This window comes from Pseudophryne corroboree, chromosome 4 (genome assembly GCF_028390025.1).
Source record: "Pseudophryne corroboree isolate aPseCor3 chromosome 4, aPseCor3.hap2, whole genome shotgun sequence".
Lineage (NCBI taxonomy): Eukaryota > Metazoa > Chordata > Amphibia > Anura > Myobatrachidae > Pseudophryne > Pseudophryne corroboree.
In genome coordinates, this window is record NC_086447.1 from 806,924,064 (window position 1) to 806,937,467 (window position 13,404).

At 43.0% G+C, this 13,404-nt stretch overlaps 1 protein-coding gene across 2 annotated transcripts in view; it reads right to left on the minus strand.

Annotated features, from left to right (window-relative positions):
• MEIS1 (Meis homeobox 1) overlaps positions 1-13,404 on the minus strand; it is a 195,057-nt gene that overhangs the window by 34,399 nt on the left and 147,254 nt on the right. For both annotated transcript variants that reach the window (XM_063918412.1, XM_063918413.1), the window contains exon 9: positions 7,684-7,760. In XM_063918412.1, the coding sequence (XP_063774482.1) occupies positions 7,684-7,760 (77 nt within the window). The remainder of the gene's footprint in view (positions 1-7,683; positions 7,761-13,404) is intronic.

Consider the following 13,404-nt stretch of genomic DNA (forward strand, 5'->3'; position numbering starts at 1 on the left):
CGTAGTGGCCCGATGGCCTTCGCCCGTCTGGCACGCACCGGCGCACTGTGGCACCGGCGCATGCGCAGTTCTGACCCGATCGCACCGCTGCGATAAACTGCAGCGTGCGATCGGGTCAGAATGATCCCCATTGTCTGAACCAGTACTCATGAAAATCACTGATGTTCCTAATTGAAACTGAGTTAATAGGCTACTTCATCATTAATAGTCACTGAGGCCACAATATGGCTGCTGGAGAATCTAGACATGCTTGTCACATACTTCTCTATGCAAATATGACTTTCAGTTAAACCTGTGGAAGAAAACACATTAGTTAACAACTATGGGGTAAATTTACTAACATTCGTAATTTTCGGAAAAAGGTCAAAGTTCAATCACGAATGACATCGAAAGTGTAAAACTGCAACTTTTTGAATTGATTACGACTAATTTACTAAGCTGTCGTATTCGGGTTTTTCTTCTGTTCCGATGTCGATGTCATTCGTGTTTTTTTTTCTATTTTTACGGCAGTGATTAGCAAAACACTGCCGACTTTTTAAAAATGAATCTCGGCCGGATCTGTGTGATCCGTGCTGGGGTTCATTTTTTTTTTTTTTTTTTTTAAATTAAACAGTGTAAAATTAAAAAAAAAATTGCGTGGGGTCCCCCCTCCTAAGCATAACCAGCCTCGGGCTCTTTGAGCCGATCCTGGTTGCAGAAATATGGGGAAAAAAATGACAGGGGTTCCCCCATATTTAAGCAACCAGCATCAGGCTCTGCGCCTGGTCCTGGTTCCAAAAATACGGGGGACAAAAAGAGTAGGGGTCCCCGTATTTTTAAAACCAGCACCGGGCTCCACTAGCTGGACAGATAATGCCACAGCCGGGGGTCACTTTTATATAGTGCCCTGCGGCCGTGGCATCAAAAATCCAACTAGTCACCCCTGGCCGGGGTACCCTGGGGGAGTGGGGACCCCTTCAATCAAGGGGTCCCCCCCCTCAGCCACCCAAGGGCCAGGGGTGAAGCCCGAGGCTGTCCCCCCCCATCCAATGGGCTGCGGCTGGGGGGGCTGATAGCCTTTGTTGTAAATGAAAAGATATTGTTTTTAATAGCAGTACTACAAGTCCCAGCAAGCCTCCCCCGCATGCTGGTACTTGGAGAACCACAAGTACCAGCATGCGGCGGAAAAACGGGCCCGCTGGTACCTGTAGTACTATTACTAAAAAATACCCAAATAAATACAAGACACACACACCTTGAAAGTAAAGATTTATTACATACATGCACACAAACATACATACATACTTACCTTATGTTCACACGCAGGTCGGTCCTCTTGTCCAGTAGAATCCATGGGGTACCTGTAGAAAAAATTATACTCACAAAATCCAGTGTAGATCGGTCCTCTTCAAATCCATTTGTAATCCACGTACTTGTGAAAATAAAAAAACGGAGTCCCGACCACGAACTGAAAGGGGCCCCATGTTTTCACATGGGACTCCTTTCCCCGAATGCCAGAAACCCACTCTGACTTCTGTCTAAGTGGGTTTCTTCAGCCAATCAGGGAGCGCCACGTTGTAGCACTCTCCTGATCGGCTGGGAACTTTCTGCTCAGCGGTGACGTCACTTTAGGTCAACCGCAGGGCAGAAAGTTCCCACCATTGGTTACAATGGAGCGCATAGGCGCTACATTGTAACACTGCCGTGTGCCGCCTGTCACTCAGTACAGGAGCACACAGCCGATCAGGAGAGTGCTACAACGTGGCGCTCCCTGATTGGCTGAAGAAACCCACTTAGACAGAAGTCAGAGTTGGTTTCTGGCATTCGGGGAAAGGAGTCCCATGTGAAAACATGGGGCCCTTTCAGTTCGTGGCTCGTGTGTCCGTTTTTTTATTTTAATCAAGTACCTGGATTACAAATGGATTTGAAGAGGACCGATCTACACTGGATTTTGTGAGTATAATTTTTTCTACAGGTACCCCATGGATTCTACTGGACAAGAGGACCGACCTGCGTGTGAACATAAGGTAAGTATGTATGTATGTTTGTGTGCATGTATGTAATAAATCTTTACTTTCAAGGTGTGTGTGTCTTGTATTTATTTGGGTATTTTTTTAGTAATAGTACTACAGGTACCAGCGGGCCCGTTTTTCCGCCGCATGCTGGTACTTGTGGTTCTCCAAGTACCAGCATGCAGGGGAGGCTTGCTGGGACTTGTAGTACTGCTACTAAAAACAATATCTTTTCATTTACAACAAAGGCTATCAGCCCCCCCATCCGCAGCCCATTGGATGGGGGGGGACAGCCTCGGGCTTCACCCCTGGCCCTTGGGTGGCTGGGGGGGGGGGACCCCTTGATTGAAGGGGTCCCCACTCCCCCAGGGTACCCCGGCCAGGGGTGACTAGTTGGATTTTTGATGCCACGGCCGCAGGGCACTATATAAAAGTGACCCCCGGCTGTGGCATTATCTGTCCAGCTAGTGGAGCCCGGTGCTGGTTTTAAAAATACGGGGGACCCCTACTCTTTTTGTCCCCCGTATTTTTGGAACCAGGACCAGGCGCAGAGCCCGATGCTGGTTGCTTAAATATGGGGGAACCCCTGTCATTTTTTCCCCCATATTTCTGCAACCAGGATCGGCTCAAAGAGCCCGAGGCTGGTTATGCTTAGGAGGGGGGACCCCACGCAATTTTTTTTTGGGAAAAAAAACACTTTCCCACCCCTTCCCACTGATAGACATGCACGGATCTCATGGATCCCTGCATGCCTATGCAATCACGAATATAAAAAGCAGGTCTGCTTTTTTTTAGCACTTTTTTGCGATTTGTAATTTTTCACGGCAGTGTTTTCCTCTTTGGAGATTTGCACTTTTTAGTAAATTACCGAGTTCTACTAATTTGCTGGTGTATTTTGACCGATGGTGTATTCATTCGTATTTTTTTACAACTACTTCCAAAAAAATACGAATGCCCTCATCTCTGCCGTGATTTGAGTTTAGTAAATTACCGAGATGACACTTTGAAGAAAAAACGGCATCTCGGTCAAAATCGGGACCTTAGTAAATTTACCCCTATGAGTCTGAAATGTTAAGAGTACAGCTAACAAAATAACAGGCATCACATTGCTTTGACTTATTACCGGGCAGCATGGTGGCCCAGTGGTTAGTATGGATGTCTCACAGCACCCACCAATGCATATATGAGTAGAGTTTGTATGTTCTCCATATGTTTGCATGGGTTTCCCCTGAGTATTATTACTGAGCACCCCACTTACTACAGTACAGTAGAGTTAGTGATACTATTTCCATAGCTCCCAACTGTCCCGATTTCAGCGGACAGTCCCGCTATTTAGACACTGTACCGCTGTGCCACCCGTGGGCAGTTGGGGAGCCTTTGATCTCCCACTGCTCTGCAAAGCAAAGCAGCAAGTGATCTCTGAATAGATGCTGTACGCATGCGCATGCAATCTATTCAGTGCTGGAAGGTGAGACGGGGGCTGCCCAGCTGCTTGGGGAGCACTGGGCACCCCCCCAAAATGCTGGGAAATGGGTCTGTGCTGTGAGGCCATGCCCACTCCGTCATGGGCATGCCCTTCTTACTCAAGGCCATGCCCCCTTTCCGGGTTGCATGTGGACCACGCACGCGTCCCTGCAAAGATTTTTTTTAGCAGAAATTACATAAAAGTATAATAACATTATACAAGTTTGCCATAATTATATATAGGGGCCTAATTTAGCGTGAGAAGCAAATCCAGCAAAAATGTGCAACTTTGCGAAACAATAAATTAAAACATAAACAAAAAAATAGTTTTTTAAATTATTATAATTATTTACTGGAATATTAACAATGTCTCTTTTTATTGGACTTATAGGAACAGAAATCTTGATTTTTTTTCTATATGTTTTTCAGTGGGAATTTATAAAAAAAATATAAAGTGATCATAGGAACAAATTTTTGTTTGCAGAGAATTCTGGCAATTCAGAATTCTGGCAATTCAGGTCACAGTTCTTGATAACCTTTATAGGCTCTGCCTGAGAGCTAGTCTGTCGTTCATGGATAATGCACTTTGGATATTAAACGTATAATGGCGATTATAACTTTGGTTGCTAACTATCATCAATAAAGTATTACATTGGAGATTACGCAGAATTATACTGACACGTCTGGCATTTCTTGTGATGACGTTTAAACATCTGATAGTCCTTTTTTATGCAGTTCTTCTTTAACATGTATGTGCCAGGGAGATCCAAAACCAAATGTATCCACTGCGTGAGTTGTTATAATACATGTAACTGAAGATTCCTTGACAAACATTGATCTTAAGCAAACATCATGGTAGTTAACTGTCTGTCCTGCTGACATCCACATGATATGCGAAAAATCAAGTGTGTATCCTAGCGATAGTTTTACTTATCCTGTTACTTCTTGGTTAATATTCATCATTGCTCATAGGCTTCTCAAATACAAGAATATATACTTTGCAGATGCAGTAGTGAGGCTAATGGCTGCTACTCAATAATATGACATTAAGAAGGTTGTTTTATAGGTGACTTGTAGCAGTCTAGCAGACTAACATTAAACTGCTTCACATAGAAGAACAGTACCAACTTAATTAATTATCGTTAACATGGCTATCTTAAGAAGGGATTATCTAAAGATTTAATTCTCTGAAAAAACATCTTCTCTGGATCTTGATACATTACAAGCAGAATATTAGGTAGCGCAGGCGATATCTGCAATATCTCCTTTGTAAACACAATGTTAAATGCAGATGAAACTAAAAAAGCCACGATCAGGATGTGGAAATGGCTGTCATTAGTATGGTTATAAAACACATAATAAATTAGCCATTGGTGATGTGTACACATGAAGTGGTTATAAACTTATAGTGTGCCAAGTTCACAGGTTCCAGCTTCCCTGTTGTGTATTGATCATTATAAAGTGGTAAGGTATAATATCGTATCATGGGATCTTTACTATAATAAACTACCATAGTATGGCACTTTATAATCAGGAGGCAGATAACACGGGGAAGCTGAAGTCCATGTAGCATAACTTCTTACAGCCAGGACTCTGAACAATATAGAATACATGTAACATGGTGAGTATTTAGTGTTCACATATTGGCGGAACTTCTGCTGTTGCAGCAGCTGCATACTTGACTACTCTCCCGGTTTCTGTGGGAGACACACGTTTTTTTGGGTAGTCCCCAGCACCCCCCAGAAGAGTGGGCACCCCTTCCACATTCTTCCCACTTCCTAGTGACGTGGGCAGAATGCAGGGATAAATACAGGTAATCTTCGGTCCCTGCAGAGGGGGCAGAGCCTAATGACACCATTATATGTGAATTGGGTCAGTTTAGCCCCCACCCCTATGTAAATACTGTCCAATCACAGGTAGTTTCCAATGAGGGGGCCTAATGACGCAATTAGCCCCGTCCCGCCTCTGTAGCAGCCCACCTGCTTCTCCTCTCCTGGCATCTCCCGGAGAGGAAAAAAGAAAAGTCGGAAAGTATGAGCAGCTATTACTACCACACCTAGAGATGTGTGTGTGTGTGTGTATGTGTGTGTGTGTATGTGTGTGTGTGTGTGTGTGTGTGTGTGTGTGTGTGTGTGGGGGTCACAAACGCTTCATGCATCCTTCAACGGTGGTAGATCTTCCACTGTCTGATTCCACTATCATCTCAGAGTGTGCATTCCAGAAAACAATCCACATGGCTGAAATTACACACTACAACTACAACCCAACATCACATATAGCTGAACTATGGGCCTTCTTCAATGCAATTGCAATTGTGATTTTCTAGGCTACGGAACTGCTAATGTTAGCAAGTGAAGCTGCCACCCAGGAATGAAGAGAGATGCCCACTGGAGCCATCGTAAACTTATTCGTAGCTGTGTACACATTGCAGATGACAACAAATATACCCCCTGAAAATGGCCATGACATGCCTGCATTTTCCTAACCACTCCCTGTAAACTCCCCATTAACACCTCCAAACGGTCACTTCCTGTCAATCACTTTTCCATGAAATCCTCATTGCATCACGGTAGCGCATGCGCATGTGGTAAATTAGACAGGCAGCAGATTAATCAAATGGTAGTAAGCTTGTACTGAATTACTGAGAAGACTTCTGAATAGGTCCCCTATAGTGCACGTCCATAAAAAGAGGCCATTTACATACATGTAGCTCAGCTAAGATATGATGAGTGAATAGGAAGCAAGGTGACCACTTGGAGGACTGAATTAATGGAGTCAGAGGAATAACTAGACGCCTGTGGGCCCCACAGCAACGTGCTCACCTATCCCTGTTTACCATCCAATTGTCAAATAAACATATATATATATATATATATACACAGTATATATACACACACATGACCCCCACTACAAGCAATGGGATCCATAGCAGCGCTAGGCCATCTACTATTGTAATTAACCGAACGGCATCCTCTCAGTCTTTCAAAAGCGCACCTTAGGCCTAAAGTAGGTTACATGCATTCAATAGGACTCTTCAATTTCATCATCAAATGAGCATCACAAATAAATACACACTGATGATGATGATGTACTTTTTCGCAAGCCTTTAATACACCGACAAGGACTCTTCCATTGATTTTAATGATCAGCGCATGAAGAACAACTTATTTTATGCATGTGGCAATCACAGGTGGAAACATGTGGTCATCACTAGCCTAAAAATCACTGATATAGGCTGACATGCCTAAATACTGCATTAGGCAATGGAAATGGCAGACATGGATTGCTATTCTCTTTTCTACAAATCTTCATTTTAAAGTTTTTGGCCAACTTTACAGCCCATTGATAATTGTACCATGAAGCTCAATGAGTCCGTAACACTAGTTTCCATTTGTTTTACGTAAGGGGCCCATTAATCATTAGGGGCCCGATGTGGCCATCTGTTACTCAACAAACTCCAAAAGCGGTGAAAGTGTAGGTGATAAGGAGAGACAGCTGCTTTTCGAAGTGGATGTTCCTCAACCAAAGTAATAATAATGGAAGTTTACACTTCTGGGTACTATAAGGGTGCATGCGTGAACTGAGTTCATGCGCTCAGTGAGGGCCGCAGGAGGTGGAGGGATCTTAAACGGATGCCTCTTCACACTCCGGAACTCCTTCCAATTGGAACTAATGGGGAACTAATGCCATGTAAAATTGTCATCAGTTCCCCTAAGCAAACTCAGGCAGTATTTGTGCACTCTTATTTATATTGATCAAATGGAGCTGACTGATTATAAATTCATCTATTAATAATTGCTCCGGTACCTTAGTATCCAGTGCCGCAACTCACAGTGAGTTGAAAACGTAATTATAATGGTCATTCAGCCCTTGCTGATGAATAAGCCCCCAAGAATGTAATTGATCTATCTATCTATCTATCTATCTATCTATCTATCTATCTATCTATATATGTGTGTGTATATATATATATATATATATATATATTTGGGGGGGATGCTGTAAAATATGTGTAATTGAAGTAACATCAGAATAGGGTATTATTGGTATAGAAGTATTCAAATTCACATCACTGGAAACATTCTTTAGGCAATATTACTTTTGCATCAGTAAGCTACGAGGGAAAGCAGGCAATTACAGGGCGTGCCATAGTAACACAAATGATTAGCTGTAGGTTGCCAGAGGCTGAAGTGCTGATTGTGTATAAACACCGAGTCAAATTACTTACCAATTGTTCACTTGAAGTATGGTGAGACCTGTGTCTTGTGCCAACTGTTTTTTCTGTTCTTCTGAAGGGTAGGGGTGCTGTAACATATAAGGGAGAACCCATGATTAGATCTCTTTTTCTCACAAATAAAAATGCCAGCATGCAGTCATTATTAAAAAGCACAAAATGTCGAGGTGTGTCGTGCTTTTATTAGTTGTATACTACATCATCTAATTATTAGGCAGCACAGACATACCAATTATAAGAATTAGTGATGTGAAGAAATAGCTATTAAGAATCCCCGCTATTCATTGATATTCAGCTTATCTTCAATTGGCACACAGTAGGAGAAGGAAACAAGCAAGCATCGTACCAGCACACAATCAGATAATCTGCTGCCTACACGGGATCCAAATTTAATTTACAACATTTAAAAATAAGGCAATTTTTATTTTTTATTTTGGCGCTGCGATCCGATTCCTCCACATTATGTGGCTCATCAACGAAACGCTGGGATCTTGAACAGGCGCCAACTTAAGGTCATTCAACAGCATATTTTGCCTGACATTAACATAACTGTCTTAGTCTAATCATGAGACAGAGAGGCCAAATGCTCTTACTGAAAAGACTTCTTTTAATTAATGTGATGGTTAATTGAGGTATAAGATTTCCTATGAGAACCTAAATGTAGTTTGCTAAGGAAAATTGCATCTTGCTAAATGACTTATTAAAAGATGATAATTAACCATTTTAAGTTGCATAGTCGATTTTCTTAGGAATCACAATGTTTTTGCACATCTGGAGCATACAGAGATTTTACACAAACTGCTTTCAATATTTCTGATATTTAGTAAACGGAACCTTATCCTTTAACCAGCCCAATTTGCAATAGTGTGCAGACTGCACCCCCAACGTTGTGTAATTGTCTCCTATTCACAGTGATACTGATCTAAAAAATGTAAAGACATTTTGCACTATTGTTTACGTGTGATTTTGCTGTAACCTTGCTTTACCGTTCTCATCTCTGCTGTGGATATGTGGGTATAAAGTATAAACCACATTTTTCTCTCACAGGGATCATTGATTCCTATTTGCACTTCAGTTCATAGCATGGGATAATACATTCCATGCATTGGTGTATTTAGAATGGGTGCAGGGTGCACCCACATAATTATTCTCACCTCTCCGGTGTCCCACCTTAGCCCTGCAGCAGCAGAAATCACCAGGAAATTGGCACTGCAGGCATTTTCCCAAGATTTGCAAATGCGCAGTAGGGAAGTCACCAGGAACACCCACAGACTTACACATGCATAGCAGACTCTGGACAATGCCACAGTCTACTGTGCCGCAGATAGGAGGGTGCACACATGGAGTCTTCTCTTAAAACACCCCTGATTCCATGCAAGGAATACACCGGTAACAAATCCAAATTGAACAGAATTATAAGAAAAAGTCTAAAAAAAATCCAGTACTTCTCAAATTATTTAATGGTCACCTCTGGGATAGCCTCCAGGGGAGAGTTGTTGTGGGCATGTGTGTGGGCATGTCCATGGACTGCATCTCGGTTCACAATTTGTGGAATTGTGCAGTTTGGAGTCAGGAATGACATAATCATTGGAGACGTGGGCAGGATAAGGGAGGCTGGGCTAATCTCCTGGAAGAGCAGGAGAACTCATCAATATTTGGGAAAATGGGCAAGTGTGTCCAAAGAGCACGTTATACTAAGAAAATCCCACATTCTGGTTCTATGACATTTGGTGCTTGTGCCCCCCCAACACACACCCACATTCATACACACATACACACACCCACATACACTACTCAGTGTTTTGCAGGTATACAAATCTAAGCATGGTGAAGGAGAAGTAATTCCTGTTTTCAGGGGCAAGAAAAAGACCTTGTTGGAGGGAATCTAACTTTTCATTTCACCAAAAATGTATATTCTATATATATGGCTAAATGTCCCAATCGTAAAACATGGCAGCATGTGCTTTCACTATATAATTAACTCTAATGATGTAAATACATATTAAAAAACAGCACTGAATCAAACACATATAGACTCTGCTATGGAAAGGCCTACACATGACACAATCCTTAAAAATTCCACTACAATCATTTTACTTCATGGTTTAATCAGTGAGGCTGGTGTAGAGTTTTTTGAGACCCCCCTCCCCCAGTATCCCATCACCCTCTTCCCCAATGTCCATGTGCTACAGTCCATTTTGTGTGTGGGTTGGGCTCCTACAGCCTCTAGGTTAAGGTCACTGGCCTTGTCCTGGTTTTTGGCACAGAACAAAGAGGCCTCACACAGACCAGATACAAAGCACAGAAATAGACAAATGATCACTATTACATTATATGACTTGGTGTTCTGAGAAGCATGTATGGGGTCAGTAACTGGAGAGTATGCTGATTCTTCTAGTGTCATATTGGAGGATCCTGGGGTGCCTCCAGGTGATTTGCTTTCAATTTAGAAATACATAAATGTATAACCCAAAGTGGCCCTATTATCTTGTAGTATAGGACCACTAGAGCAGAGACTCCTTGCTGTGACTGGTGGCTTACCATATGTTTGCAAATCTATGTAACTGATACTCTGCATTGCTATTATCCTGTAAGAGGTAGTTGAATGGGTAATAAGTTTAGTGGCGTTCTGCGAGAGGAAGGACCTGATACAAGCTATGTTATGGAGCTGGAGCCAACAGGAATGGGCCAGAGATTGAATGTGGGGGGGGGGGGATGGGGGGGATGGGGCGAATGAAAGGGAGGAGTCAAGAGTGATAGCCAAGTATCAGAGCTGGGGAACAGAGGTAATGAGGGTGTTGTCAACAGTGATAGAGATAGTTGGGAGGTGGAGACTCTGGATGGGGGTAAGATGATTTGTTTTGGTTTCTCCATTTTGAACTTCAGAGTGCGCTTGGACATCCAGGAGGAGATGGTGGAAACCCGAGAGAGGACTGAATGGGAGAGATCAGGAGAAGAGTGGTACAGTTGTGTTTCATCAGTATAGAGGTGGGATTGAAGCCAGAGGAACTGATGAGTTCTACCAGGTAAGTGGTGTACAGGTAGAAGAGCTGGGGGCTAAGGACAGAGTCCTGTGGGACGGTAACAGGAAAGACAGAAGAGGGTGAGGTGGAGCTGGAGGCCGACACAAGGAGGTGCTAGAGAGCCAATGGTCCACATCTTCTCAGAAAGATGTAGATTTCATTCTAATATATTCACAGCACTGACCCATTTCATGGAGCCAAAGTTTAGAATAAGGATACAGTAAAGATTTGTTTAGAATTCAAAAACAGATAGCAGCAAGTCTTATAATTATATATCCCTAAGTGAATACACAGAATTATTTACCGCATTTATTTGTCATCATATTCCACCTTGCTTTAGAATTGCGTACAAACAGTTATGAGTGTACTACATTTGTCATGAATAAGGGAAACAAAGATATATTGATATGGAACTTAAATCAGTGGTGAATAACGAGAGGAGGGCTCCGTGCACAGTCTTCTGTCTTTGCAGCACCTTCGCATTGTGCCAGAGTCTACCGTGCATGCACAGATCACCGGGAACATAGCGATTGTGCTATTTTCCCGGCAATTTCTGTAGCACTGACAGACGTGTAGATATCATCTATGTGTGTGGGGAGATCCTCCTTGACCCAAGGGAGCGTGTGTACCACATTAAGTGCATTTAATTTATGTCCCAGAAAGTAGAAAGTAACAGATAATAATTGGTAAAAGCAGTGGACATGCTGACAGGAAAACCATTGTAAAAGTAATGAAAGATTTGTAAAAGTGGCTGAAAGGACCTTGGCTATAAACATCTGCTAGTGGCAAAATGTCAAACGGAAATTAAAAATATTTTTTTAATCTGGAAACGTGCTAACATCCTACTCCCTTCCATCAGCATCCACAATATAATGGTGCGTTTATTTTGCCTCTCTAGTTGCTGAGAAATGACCTAGGCCACTTTGCCTATACTTAATGTCAGTATGTAAAACCTAAATATACATTAGCTGTAACAAAAGGGCAATACTGTACACACACAAATGTGTAAGAGTTGGCAATAATACTATAGCCATACATAATGCGTGTATTTATCTGTGAGCCTGCGATAGTGCTAAAAGCAGGCACCTGTGAGAAGACCATCTCTGAATTACAACATGCTGGTTAGTCTAGCTTTTAATTCCATTAGCATTATTTGCTAAAACGGATTAGACATGCCCTAACATTTCTGCCATGCCTGCCTGTTACACGTCTCACTCTAGTCTATGCAGTCCTGTTGTTTTTAAAAGCATTCCACTATTCTTCTGATTGATTGTTCAATGTGGCCTTTAAGAGGTGTAAAGAATATGTCAGCTTCAGTAAATCCAGTCTGATTTTCTTATTTTTACAACAGGAAAATCACAATCTGTTCTAAAGTACTGATGTATTCATTTAGGCAGAGATTTATCTTTCACTTCAGTATTTTTCAGCCACATTTGGGGGGTCATTCTGACCCGATCGAACGCTGCCGTTCATTGCAGCGATCAGGTCAGAAGTGCACATGCGCCGGTGCCGACGGCTGTCGTTGCCTAGCGATCGCCTCTGCCTGATTGACAGGCAGAGGGCTGTTGCTGGGTGGGAGGGGGCTGCATGGGGGCTCCATGGCGTTTTGTGGGCGAGGTCCGGCCAACGCAGGCATGACCGGACTATGCGGGGGGTGGGCCGCAGCGGCTGCGTGACATGCAAATGCATCGCCACTGTGCGATGCTTTTGTACTTCTGCGCGGGGGGGGCGGGCCTGACATGCGGGGCGGACTAGCCCTGTGCTGGGCGTCCCCCCACATGTCAGTGTGACTGATCGTAGCCCTGCAAAATTTTACAGGGCTGCGATCAGGTCTGAATTAGGCCCTTTAATAGATAATAGATTATGCATATTGTAATTTATAAGCATCAGAGAATATGTAACGTGTCTGTGTAAGATATATATATACACTTCCTGTGCTAATGGGGGTGGAACCAGGCGCCAAAAACGGAAATTATGCTGGCTATATAACAGGGGCCGGTGAGGCATTATCCCCAGACTCCAGTACCTATATATTAACTCTGCTGTGATGCTGACTGGTTTGACAAAGCTGAGAATCCTTGACAAAGGTCCTGGTTTGGACCGAAACGTTGGATGAATATGGACATTACTTTTGAACTGTGAGATTACCTTTTACATTAAATATTTGAATTTTTGATTTGAAATCTGGTGAGTGCTATCTGTTCCACTTAGTGGTTCATCCTGTATTGTACTATGGGTCCCACCTCTGTGTGGGTCGGACTCTGATTGGCACCCCAGTAGTTGGCTGAGCTGTGTGAGAGTGCAGGGATTTTTTGCCTTTTATATATCTATATATATATCTATATATATATATATACACACACACGTCATCTTTTTTATGGCACTCACTGTTATTCTGCAACTGCCGGGTGCCTTCCTTCAATGATGTACACCAAGCTGGGTTCTCTGGGGGATTCCTTGCATGTATGGCCCCTATAGCACAGTAAGAACCAGGCGGCACTCTCCGGCCCTCATTCCGAGTTGATCGCTCGCTATCTACTTTTAGCAAACGCATAGTCGCTGCCCATGGGGGAATGTATTTTCGTTTTGCAAGTGTACGAACGCGTGTGCAGCCGAGCGGGATGAAAAAGTTTTTTGCAGTTTCTGAGTAGCTTTGGACTTACTCTGCCGCTGCGATCACTTCAGTCTTTTT